The 13,495-nt window shown below is 39.2% G+C and overlaps 1 protein-coding gene across 1 annotated transcript in view; it reads right to left on the reverse strand.

Moving 5' to 3' along the window:
- UVSSA (UV stimulated scaffold protein A) overlaps positions 1 to 13,495 on the reverse strand; it is a 51,916-nt gene that overhangs the window by 17,651 nt on the left and 20,770 nt on the right. Inside the window, exons 7-9 of the mRNA XM_021395326.1 lie at positions 12,479 to 12,584; positions 1,743 to 1,920; positions 1,181 to 1,333 (exon numbers count right to left, since the gene is read on the reverse strand). Coding sequence (XP_021251001.1) covers positions 1,181 to 1,333; positions 1,743 to 1,920; positions 12,479 to 12,584 — 437 coding nt within the window. The remainder of the gene's footprint in view (positions 1 to 1,180; positions 1,334 to 1,742; positions 1,921 to 12,478; positions 12,585 to 13,495) is intronic.

Here is a 13,495-nt window from a genome sequence, read left to right on the forward strand (position 1 = left end):
GCAAAGCTTTCTTCTTGTTCCTTTGCTCAGCAAACATACCATTGAGAAGGTATTATCTTAAAAAGGCACTGGTGATTAGCAAATTAAGCTGATTCCCACAGTGTGGACATTCTCCTAGCTACTGTGAAGAAGTGAAGAAAATGTTACATGAAACACTGGCAGGCCAAAAGAACCTGTCATGAAAACCAGTGTTCCTCAGTCTCCAAAGGTGGAGATGATGATGATGGTATTTCCCTTGGGTTCGCACTGCAGCACCATTTACGGTTTCTTTGTATAGCATCATTATTCCAGTCTACATTATGATTTTGGAGTTTTTATTTTGTTTTGGTAAGGAAACAAACTAAGTTAAAATAGTACTGCTGAGAATATACAAGTTTCATTTGCAAGCCAGCCAGTCAATGATCTTTGCCTTTTTCAAGCGAAGTATGGTACACTCTGATAGAAAATTCCTGGAGGACTTCAATGGAATTTATACACAGAGGAAAGACCTTGCAACCCAACATTCATATAAAAACACTAGTACTAAAAATGGGCTTTAAAACCAAAGAGCTGGAAATAAGTTCTGATGCATGCCTACAACCTACTCTCCCCCAGCATCGCTAGAGCTTTTCCCAGACCAACAGCACTTCATCTCCAAGGAACACAGAACCTTCCCAGACAAGAATGGAAAGTGAGAGATCAAAATACAAATCCTGCAACTGCCACTTATTCCTTGTGTGACTGAACAAGCATATCAGTTCCCTCAGTTACCACTCCGTAAAATCAGGAGAAATATCCCTGACACCACCCTTGTCTTTCTCCTACCTTGCCTGTGATTGATTTATTTAGACTATGAAGCCTTCAGCAGAGGGACTGCCTATTATGGACTTGCAGAATACTTTGCATAATAAGGTACCGATTTAAATTGAAGCGCTGCCATACTGCAAATAATACACAAACATGAAAAGAGCAGAAAAAATGAGCTTTGAAGCATCAAAGGATATTTAATTAGTACCACAACTTCTCAAAACAAATACCCTTTTGAGGTAGAATTTCTGACTTTGTTTATGGGTCCCACAACACAAGGGAAAGAAGAGAAGTAATTATCAAAAGAAATAGCAGTCACCCCACTGTGTGACCTCTGAGTACAAGTAAATCTATGTATTTGTTTAATCTATCTTAAAAGAAAAAGAGCATTTACTTGAGAATCTTCCCAGCACTTGGCTGATCTTGTCCCCAGTAGTGAAGATCTAACCCAAAAGGCATGAAGGGAGCTTTAGCTCTTTCCTCTTCTAGTTTTCTTCTCTTACTGTCAGGCTCTTCCAAAGCTGCTGGTTCAGTAGCTGCAGACTCACTAAAGAAAAACAATGAAAAGTCAAGAGAGAACAACGACCACAACTTTTTCTGTTTTCATACCAGCCCTATCATTAGCTTAGATCTAGGACTACAATTGCCTTTGCAGTATTGTCTTTTTTTTCCCTTATCCCACCCCAAAGGATACACCGAGGCCACTCACACCAAATTAAACCTAAACCAAGTGATTAGTAAAATATTCCTTAGGAGTCCAAAGCAATCACTAACAAACTCCCAAATTTTAAGCGGTAAATGTACAACCAAGTAAAATAACTGTACCTTTAAAATGAAAACAAGACAGCCCAAACCTTTAGCATGACCAGCTCCTGAGCCATCTTCTATGTACTTGTATTTATTAATAAAGAAAGCAAGAGGTTTCTACGAATCCTTAGAATTTGAATAAAAATAACCTGGCCTGCGGAGGCGTTAACTTTGGTAGTTTGTCTCTGATAAGCTTCAGTGTTGCAGCTGCACAGGTTGGATCAAGTTCATCTTCATTCCCTCTCAGCCGAGCACAGGAGCTGAGTGGAGCTGGTCCCTCAGGGGCCTTCCTTGCTGGTGCTTTTGGGGGTGACTTGGGCTCAAGGCCTGAAAAAGAAACCAATGTTGAGCAGAGGGTTCATTTCCCCTGCCCTCCACGCTTCACAGCAGAGCCAAAGCAGTTCAGAATGCTGTTACTTGTAAAGGGGTTGTCTTTTAAATTCGTGTTAGATATCAATCCCACTCATAGACAGTGGTATTTCTGCCTGGGACATTTTCTTATTTTGGAACAGTAACATACTGAGTAGCTAACTACAGCAAACCAACTTTTAAACTCGTGTGACAGCAAAGAATAATGTTACTTGGTCTTGGAAAAAAGAGATGTCATCAATACATGTTCACCTAAACTGTGACATTGCTTTCTGTCTGCAGGTTTCTAGTGTCACAGCAGCTTGCTAAGATGTCATTTCTATACTCAAGGTTCTATCAAGGCAAAGTGGAAGCAAGGAGCTATTAACACTACGTCAAATAACAGTTCAGTTTCAATCCCTAAATACATGAAACAGAGTTATCTAAAGAACTTTATTCTTTCAGAGATACTAAAATACACAAAACGCCAAGATAAATCACCTAAGAAGCACAGCAGTATAGCCACAGAGTACTCTGAAGGGACAGTAAATGCATGAGTGACACCTGAGGAACAAGCCCACTGCGAGGCAGCTTCAGGCAGAGTTCAGCGGCAGCAGCTCAGTGGTGGGGCAACTTAATCACTTCATACAGCTCGATTAGCCAGTCGGCATGGACTGTAATGATGCAATTAGATAGACCAAGCAGTTGAACAGCACATGCTGCTACCAGCTGAGCTAGAGAAGCAACTCTATTAGCTGGCAGCAGTAACAAGAACTTTTCAGTCAACAGCCGCTGAAACGGAGAGATGTGGTCCCTCACACCACCGTAACAGACAACATTTTCCCTTCCAGAAAGCTCTTCCATAAGAGATTGAAATGAAATCTACCCAATGAAAAACAACCAAAAAAAGTCACGGTTTCACAGTCTAAAGTTTTCAGCAAAATACCTCAGCCTTCTTAGGAAAAGAAACCTACATTCACCCAACGAGTTTTAGCCACTATTGATCTGGGACATTCCTTCTTTCTCTTCCTTCTGCCCACTTCCAGCAAGCGAGGCCCCCAGCCCTGGAGCTGTATCCATAAGTATTCTTGCTTTGCTGTACTAATCCGTCAAATATATCACAAGATAACAACTAGAAAAGGAAAAGTTAGCATGGTATTTGCCAGAGACCATCTAGGTGTACATCCCAAAATACGTTAGAGGAGGTACATAAGGCCTACTGCATGCTTCCTTTCCCTTAAATATCTGCAGTAACAAAGTACTTATTGAGCGTATTCTGTACGCCACTTAATTATCAGTAATTAAATATTTCATAACTTGAGACCATGAGGCCAGACTCTTCAGCAAGCCTCAAGTGTGACAACAGAACATAGGGATGGACCTTGCCCGTAGTGTCCCATGAAAGAAAGCCTCGCAGGCCTGCCAGCTGCAGACAGACACTGCCTTCTCACTGTTGGTGATGCCACCGATGACTGTGTCAGTGCTCCTTCCTTACTCAGCCATCCTCACATCACCTTCTCTAACGAAAGCAATGAACATGTCACACTCACCTTGCTACCTAACTTTGCTTCCCAAAGCCTACAAGGCTTTAAAGAACACCGCTTAAAAAAAAAAAAAATCATCATTTAAAAGAGTAATCTGTACATTGGAAAATGGCCTCAAAATTAGCAGAAGGAACAGCAACAAGAGAGATGATAATTAAGCAGAATAGGACAGAACTAAGCAAAGGAACATCTAGGCTAAAAAGAAATAATCTTGTGACATTTATTAGGCTGTAGACTTGCCATTCATGAGGGCTGATGGCACCTCCACAGAAGTGTTTTGTCACAACACCTAATATTTCACTGAAGGGAATAAGCTAGAATTTATGTATCTGGTAAGGGGGAAGGACGAGGACTGCATCTCAGCTTCTGTCATTGCGTGAAAAGCATTGTGTGAAAAACCCTTCTAGGATGCTTTGTATCAAAATAATCAAAGTGAGACAGATTTAACCCAAAAGACTGTCTCTAGTACTGTCAGGAATTAGATGAGCAAACTTCCCTTCATGCTAGAAACCACTACAAGCAAACACAACCACTGGTGCGAACAAGGTTAGCTCAGAAAAAAATATGTGGCAGACTGTATCTGCAATGCAAAATTGCTTAGATTGTATGCAGCATTTAAAATGCCTTGTTTTTTTTTTTTTAAGGAACAAGAATATCTTTCTGCAAAGAATTGTTTAAAGCAAAGGTTTTGAGAGCACAAGTGTACTATTTACAAATCGTCTTTAAATCAAAGCTGACAGGTGTGCATCTCTCACCACATCTCTATCCCTCTTCAGAGAGAATATGTTCACGTACATTAGCAGTTCTCAGACAATCCTAGTTCTGTTCAGTTTTCCTATCATATGTATGGCAGTACAATTGCCCACTCACTACTACACTGATTTTGTTCAGTAGGGGACAGCAGGGACAGGCACTCAGCAACACAGAGAAAGAGAGATAAATGGACAAGTTGACAATTAGATAAAATCACACTCAAAAGATCAATGCAAGAATTCTTAAGAGTTACAAGAAAAACTATTTTTTCCATTGATTTCTTATTTTAAACCATTAGCAGGAGAACAGCTAAGAGTAAATACATCGCTACACTGCTAACACCACCTCTACCATGGATATTTTTTTTATTATCTGTTTATAAAATTAGTTCCTGCTAACGAGATGAAGAGCCACCATGCAGACAGTGCCATCTCAATGGTACCTAATGTCAGGGTGGTTTTTTGCTGTTGTTTTGTTTTTAAGACGCAGATGGAATTAAGTGCAGCTTTACAAGTAAAATTCCTCTTAAGAATTCTGCTGTTCTGTGTATTTTATTCAACACAAGTACAGTACCTGGCTTCAAATCGTTCCACTGGCAGCTTTTAGAAAGAATCATAAAAATGTTCAAATCCCCTTTTTTGTTTAAATTGACCAAATGGCACCTATTTGCCTGAAGCAATAAAGTAGAGCGTATTCACAAGACAAATCGATAGAAGGAAAGAGAGAGGCTGGGGTTTCAGCTGAAGCTAGGCTGCTGAATGCTGACATTATTGATTTTAGCTAGTTCAGCTGGCCTTGTAATTAAAATGTAAATTTGAGAAAGAGATTACGTCCTGACAGAAATGGTGGGATTAGGGGGAGATAAAAGCCCCTCAGTGAAAATTCAGAGAAAGAGCAAGCATGGGTTTCCTCAGCTGTGTGGATTTAGACGAAATCTAGCTACTTCACATTCACTTAATTGAAAAAACGGAGGCGGAATATAAACAAGTATTATAGACTTCAACTTTCCTGAAAAAAAAAAATACAGTAATTTCTGTTTCCTATTTGTTGAATCTTAGTCAAGCCATATACAAATCACATGCATTGGTACAGACACATTCCAAAACTGTCAGGAAAATCCAGCAGCTCGGGGATGATATTTATGCGCTGTGCTCATAATGAAAAACCCTGCATATATTTTACTAAAGAACCACAACAGGGTTTCCTGTTAAGCAAGCAGAACTTTAGCAAAGCTTACCTGCATTACAAGGATATACAGATCAGACGGTTTACAACAATATCTACGGCACAGCTTCCAAATAGCTTCAGGTTTCAGATCAGTTCTGCTGTACCTCTTCAAGCACAAATGTGTGTGTGAACAAAATTAACATAGGTGATGATGTGGTAGGAAAATTTCATTACCTCTGAAGGTGCTGTTATTCATAAGGGATGGGGCTTTGAATTATGTAAGTAATCCCTGACAGATAACTGATGCTTATGGTACCATTACTAATTAAAGGAACTCCAAAGTGAGAAAAACAATTAGGAAAATAGCTGATATGAACAAAAACTAAAGAGTATTTATACAGGGATAACACAGATTAAAACATTTATCATTTATTGTGATTGGAAACTTCCTCCTTAATGTTAAAGCTGAGTAGCAGATCGTGTTTTTTATCTTACTCAAATGCCACTAAACAAACTGCTGTCTGCAGCTGCTTGGGGAGGATGCTCAAATGCCAGAGGTGCTTCCAGCAAACATTCTCCCAGCACAGGTAAGCCATGTGCACAAGACAACTTATCACATGGTCAGTTGTGCACTAGGATATGTAAACGATGCTGCTTTCAAAAAGTTGTCAAGGGGAGCTGATAATCAGAGGTTTTAAAGAGCCGAAAGAGATGCCCCAGCAGCCCTTTAATCCATGTGTGTTATTTACATGCATCCAAAATTTTTAGAATTCTGCTTTGGAAATACAAATTAAAGGAAAAGGTTAACAAATATTAGTAAACTACAAAAGTTTGTTAACATATGGTATTTTGTTTGCCTTGTCAGAATTACAGACTATTTTTTTTATAACAACAATCCTTATTAATTAAACCTATTTATTGATGTTTTAAGATCGTAGTCAAGAATCAGAATAAATCAAAGCACTCAGATTAAAACCATTCTATTCCTCACATCCTGATCTTTCACACCTCTCACTTATCGTTTTGCAGTCTCTGTCCATTGCATAGTTCATGTGAAGTACACCAATACTGCAAGGAACTCAGAATTATTATCTGCAACCTGTACAATCACCATCAGTTTTTAAGAACTTCGGTAGGAATCACACATATCCTGTGTCTTGTCAGATTTCCCATTAAACTTATTTACACGGAAGGAACTCACTTGAGAGTGAGGAAGGGTTTGCATGGCTTACCAATGAGGATGCATCAGAAGAAACATCTACAATAAATACTTCTACATGAATGTACAAGTATTTTTTTTGAATGGTCTTCTTCCATGCACATGCAGTTATCGTCATTTCAAATGCTGCATTACAAAAGTTTTACTCCTAAGTGCCACTATATAGAAATAGAATATTTCTAAATGTGTTTGCCTGGATACAGATACAAAACATACCAGTGTCATGAGGCAAACTCACCTGTAAACTTGTAATGATATACTCCTAATGTTGTATATGCTAGGAAAAATTGAGACTGCTCAGCACATATTTGATTATAGGAGATGAGGGCTAAGATCCTAACTTCCTCGCTGATATCCATTATCTGTATGTTTACAGTAAAGCAATGCATGCTATTTCAATCATACAAGAAGAAGGTTTGATTTATTTTAAAGTATTACAATATTAATATTATTCTAAATAGTAGGATCCTGTCTAGGGAGAGAAATGAAATTGTGAGTCAACTGCGTTTTTTAAATTTGGGAAAGAGGAACCCAAACCTCACAGATTACTGAAAGTTGAAGATAACTAAATAAGTCCATTTGTCCTTCCCCCCACAAAACCCGACTTAAATTTTTCCCAGAAAGATGTCAAGTAATGCCCAGAAGTCCTTGTTTAGTCTAACAAGAAGTAGCATGAAGCAATCATGGTGACAGCATAGTTCCAAGTCTCAAATTCAATTCCTGAATAACTGAGCTTCACACATGATGAAGCCCATGGGTTTATTTCTCTGTGGTCTGCTCTGGAGGTGTTCCTCCATGCAAAACCGTTCCCCATGTTCTTCACCTGTTAGAATTCCCTCAGGAGGTCCCCAAGGCATGCATAACCCAGGCTAAAAAGCCATTAGGCTCTTAAACAAGAACCCAGAGAAACCGAGAAACCATTGCAGTAAGAAAAGTGTAAGTATCATTTTTAGTTCCCATGCAGCCAGCACAAGTATGTCTACTTAATGATTCACCAGTCAGCAGAACCTCAGTAACTGCAGTCCAGTACCTGAAGGGAGCCTACAGGAAAGCTGAGGAGGGACTTTTTATAAGGGTATGGGGCGACAGGGCAAGGGGAAGTGGTTTTAAACTGGAAAATGGTAGATTTCTACTAGATATCAGGAAGAAATTCTTTACTATGAGGGTGGTGAGACACTGGATCAGGTTGCCCAGCGAGGTTGTGGATGCCATCTCCTGGAAGCATTCAAGGCCAGGCTGGATGGGGCTGTGAGCAACCTGATCCAGAGGGAGGTGTCCCTGCCAGGGGAGTAGGCACTAGATGATCTTAAAGGCCCCTTCCAACGCCATCAAAAGCATTTATTTTCATTACAGTTGAGGCAGGTCACCCATTCGCTAGACCGCTCTTCAGACCAACACCTCTCCCCAGATAAACTCACCTTCCATTCTGCATGAAGCACAGCAATGTGTTTGTGACAAAAGCTGTTGTACCGACCCCACATCTGCACTCCCTCACTCGCATTGACTCAACCTGCAGTTAAATCTTCATGATCACTGCCATGAAAATCAAGCTTTCTCCTGCAGAAGCCTACGCTTGAACAAAGCCATATCATTTTAAAAACCATTACAAAATGGATTTCACTAAGTTTTGCAAATATGTCTTCCACCAAGGAACCATAATTCTGGGGACAGGAAAATTTAACGAACTATTTTCCTGAAAGAATAAGTGGTGAAAACAAGTCTTTCACTCAGTATTTCAGAGACATTTAGGTGCTGTAGTTGGAGACGTAAACTCGACACTAGGAGCACAGGGTTTGTGCCTTTTCCCCCTGATTTCCAAATTTGCGTGTGTACCAGTAAAAACACGGACTAGAAGAATACGCAACAGTGAAATCAACAAATGATCATTCTCTGTGAGGTGTTCCAGCACCACACCACCCTCTGAGCAAAACATTTCTTCCTAAATTTCTTCCTAACTTTAACAGTACTTTATCTCTCCTCAAAACTTGCTTTGAAGTAAAGAACACCTCAACTTTTAAGTAGTTAGCATACAAACCACGCAAGTGGAAGTTACTCATCAACAGAAATAAGCAACACCGGTGCAAAGTGCTGAGAACCAGAGCAACCCTATGAAAATTATTCTTACAGCGTTGTTTCTTTTTCAGTTCACCACTTCTCTTTAACAGTACAACACATTTAAGAGGGCTCTGTGGTACCACGGGATGGCTGGTCTCTTGTCTGTTGCAGACATCAGGTGCAAGTATAAATAAGGACTATACAAATGGGAGGTCATTAAAAGTCTGGTAATGCTAATTTGGCATGACACTCCTAATGAGTTCTATCTTCATACTTCAGTTATCTAATCACCTAAATTCTTTTAACAAATTTACATTTAATCTTACAAATGGAAATTCAAATTGACTTGTTTAATTCTCTCTCCACCCAAACTCCACCCATCCTCAGCTCATCTAATATATTAAATATCACCACCCATTTTGGGATCGTTGTCTTCAACTCCATACACTTACATATACTCAAAGATATTGCACTTGTGCCTGGCACACAAAACTTCCCGTGTCTAAATATCTTATTTTTCACAAATTTTTCAGATCTCACAAGAACCACAACTGCATGCATATATTATCAGAAACAGTATCTGAACTTCAAATGCACCTTGTTGGTAGGATACTTCCATTTTCCCAAGAGAAGTGAAAGAGAATAAAGTGTTTTTTAAATCAATAGTTTTAACGATTCTATGATTCTATGTGCTGTTTCAATCAATTTAGATGATCGGGTTTTACAGCTTTTTTTTTTCCTACTGGGCAGAAAAAGTTAATTTAAGAAGCTGTTCACTTCTCCTGGATTGTTCAGGTACAGTAACACAAGCAAAACGCTTCAAATTGTTCATGTCTTCTACATAGCACTGAGAATTCATTTTGCATGGAAGATTTGATGCTGCAGTTAAGGCTGTTTTCTTAGCTCAGAGTCCTCATGAACAAAACATGAACTAACAATACGTAGCAGAAAAACTGGATTACATTAAGTTAAATCTAAAGTCACCCCTACAGTAACTACATTTCCACAGGGAAGAAAGAACCACATTTAATTAGATATGTGGCCACCTAACACAACCAACTCTCCATGATAATATGCTATATTTAAAATCAATACATTCTTGTGTATTTTGGTAATGCACTTTCCTAAACAACAACAACAAAAAACAGGTCAATGAGATGCTTTCTGTGTTTTTGCTTGTTGAAAATACATGCAGTATCAATTCAGGAGCTAGCATAGTTCTCAAGCTTACTCATGCAGACCTGAAATAATTACATAAAAGTCACTTTGTTTATGCAATAACTATATGCTGGCTCCTGAAATAGAATTTGAACTAGTAACTGACAAGTTGGACCAAGAAACACATGCACAGAACTGCCCGGATACTCTTCCATGAACTGGGAGCTTAGGGAATAACTTTCAATGACAGCAAGAAAACCTGAAAGCCTTCAGAAATACCAGGAATGATTTGTTTCATCCAAAATGCTATTTTCAACAAACACCTGATAAAAACAACCAGCTGTGACTATTAGTTCCCACATAACTGCAAGCACATAATATGAGAGATAGGTGACATCTTCTGATTGGCTTCTTCATCATAAAATATATTCCTATCAGCAATAGTTCAAGTACAAATTGGGAATTTTTTTTTAAAAGATTTTACATACATTTTAAAAATATCCTGGAGTTGCTGGAGTGCTACTTGGGAGGTGACTGGAAATAAGTTATGGTAGGCTTGTTCGTTCATCCTTTTCCATGAGGAAGAACTCAAATTGCAGCTAAGTATTGTGTTAGTGTGATACAAAAGGTGGTAAGACACTTTATTTTTAAATATGTGTCCACAAGAAAGACACAGAAGGGGAGGGAGAGCCGGAAAAGAGCACACTCCACTTCCAGTGGAAGTTAACAAGCAATAAATAGAACTTTCACATCTTAGGACTCATCAGGCTGTTGTTAAGGATACAAAAATCAAGTTCCAGACCCTTCTCACAGCTATCTGGAAAGCTGTTAGCCCTTTCTTACATTACATTCTTTTTCTTGTTGTTGTTGCCAGTCCCACTGTTGGCAATAGTCAGAATTTACTCAGTGTTTATTGCATTACTAAAGTAGTTGGGATAGTCAACGTACCCCGTTAACATTCTTCTCGAAGTACTGTATCTTATTAGCATGAAGGAAAGAAGAGAAGCTGCTCAGTTGCTATGTGTGTGTGTTCTACAGCCCTTCACCACTGTCCTGTGATCACTTTCAATAAATACACCTGGCTCCAATTCCACTCTCCAGCCACATCACTATCTCAACACACTCAGCTTCCCAGCGCTCCATCTTCCCCAACTATCGGTTGGACAAAGTACAGGCCTGTAGATTGTGTCAAGCAATACACATGCTAAAAGTCAAACCAAACAACATTACAGCCATCTGCTCACCGGGGCAACAGTTTAACCTCAGCCCTCTATATACAGTAGATATTTTGCACACTTTTTAGAGGTATGGAGAAACTAAGACGTTTACCTTCAAATCAAGCTCTTAGGTTGGGAAAACAGACAGGAGTGCAGTCTGCACAGGCCTTATGTCCAAGGGCACCGAGGTGTCCTCATAAGTTAAATCCAGACAGGTTAAGGCAGACTGAGTGCCCAGCAGGATGTCACACCAGGAGATGTCCTGGAGCTGACCCCAGCCACTACAGATTATCATCACTGAAAATTTTTTGCTGTCTGTAACCAAATTTGGTAGCAGAAGACAATAAAATGGTCACTTGAGACACACTGTCTTGGGTTTACACAGACACATGCCTTTGTTTCACCAAAAAGATGCATTTGACTCATGTAGAAAAGAGTCAGAGCCTCAATTTTATTATGTAGACTGCAGATAAGTGAAAAATAAGCATGAACAGGATTGAAAAGGTAACACGGCACCAGCCTTACACAACCGCCTATGGAAAAATGTACAAGCGAGAAACTTATTTTAACCTCTAAGGTTTTTAACTTCATTGCGATGACAGCTACCCATTCCTCTACAACAAACTGAAATCTTCTGAATCTTAAAATACAAAACACTATGCAGAGCTGCAAAGCTGCAGACACTTAATCAGCTAGATATACAAAGGACAAGGAGAAATGCACAGAAATTAAATTATTTGAGATTAACTTTCCTCAGTAACTCCACACTCAATTTCACAGAAACACATTACAAGTATATGTATATTTTTTAAAAAGTCTTTAGAATGCATTAAAAGAAGGCTTGCTTCATTTAAACAAAGTAGACAAGACCAAGATTGTATTTTGTCTTCTACTATGTGCTCAATGGCTAAAATTCTGCACTGAAAGGCTGAGTTCCTTTTAATGTCTTGTGATAGCAACACTCAACAACATGCCTAAATTTCAGAGCTGAAAGTTGGCTACTCCATGGGAGGAAGCAGCTGTGCATCTCCAACCGCCTTTAATGCTATTATGAGACAAAACTTTAACCCATCTCACCAGATTGTTACCAATATTTCTAACATTCAGGCTCCTTTACTTTGCAATCTCTTCATTCCCTGTGCTTAGGGCATGCACAGGCATACACAGTGCTGCTTCTGGCTCTAAACTACAGCGGGACACAACGGAATGAAATAAGCTTCTAGCCTCAGTTGCTCTTGCTCCTAGAAAGTATTTGTTTATCTAGAGCCAATTGCTGCTCCCCTTTCGATGTAACGACTTCCTCATAGCAGCCAGAGAGATTACCCACACCACTGATCACTTTATTACTTCATAATGGCTGTTTATTTACTTTAGGGCAGCAGTAACATGCAAGGATAAAGCCTTTCACAGCTGGGCAAACTCACCATATTCCTTACGCAGGTGGTCTGGAATGTGGGGCTCATAACCTTCCTTCTCGGGGACCTCCACAAACTCATCTTCATCATCGTCATCATCATCTGAGGCTTTCATCTACAGAGATTATTATTATGTTTTTAAACGTGAAGACAGCTTCTCATTTCCCTTTACACTGCAAATATTTCAGACATCATGATAGCCTTACTGAGGCTCCCTACAGCAAAAGTATTTCCCTAATTATGTATTTAATCTTCATTTAAGATTAGAACTTTGCTTAACATTTTATCTTCAAAGCCATACTTTATCCTAAGGGCTTCTTTAAAGGCTCTTTTATCCATTTCAACAGATGCAGTTAGTGAAGCCTGAGAAAGTGTGAAATTATAAAATAAAACAAAAAAACCCTAAAATAACAAGGTTCTCACTTAATGAGCAAATTAAAGCCTAATCTCTTCTCTTTTGCTTGATTTTACTCACTCAGCTGCCCACAAATAGTCTGTGGCATGTTACGTAGCATCACAAAGTTGAAGGGTTAATAAACAGAGCAGGCAAATGAGACAGGAATCTAATTGACCGGTGGGTTAATATTGACCAAAGTCAGAACATGCAACTACGTCTGTAGGCTAGTGTTTCACTGGGTTGCTTTGCAGCAGCACTAACACCACTGACAGTACAAATTCATATGTACAAGACCAAAAAAAAAAAGCTTTTGAACACCCATGACAAGTTGAAATATAAAAATGGAGTTTCTACCAATTAACCAGATCAATTAATGCACATATGTGGCTTCCTCCACTTCATTTCAGCCAGCTACTAACTGTATATGGCCAAGCAAGCCTCTAAATTTTGTTCTAAGCTTGTTTCACAGCTGAAAATGACTTATTTCTTCTACTGTACATGAAAGGTGCAAGAATCTGTGGGACCTCAAACATAGTCTGTATTATCAGAACTACATACGAAATATCAAGTGTTGTCTACTCTACAAGGCATCAGTGCTGAAGGTTTATGCTGTTTCCTTTGTCCACCTC

This window comes from Numida meleagris, chromosome 4 (genome assembly GCF_002078875.1).
Source record: "Numida meleagris isolate 19003 breed g44 Domestic line chromosome 4, NumMel1.0, whole genome shotgun sequence".
NCBI lineage: Eukaryota > Metazoa > Chordata > Aves > Galliformes > Numididae > Numida > Numida meleagris.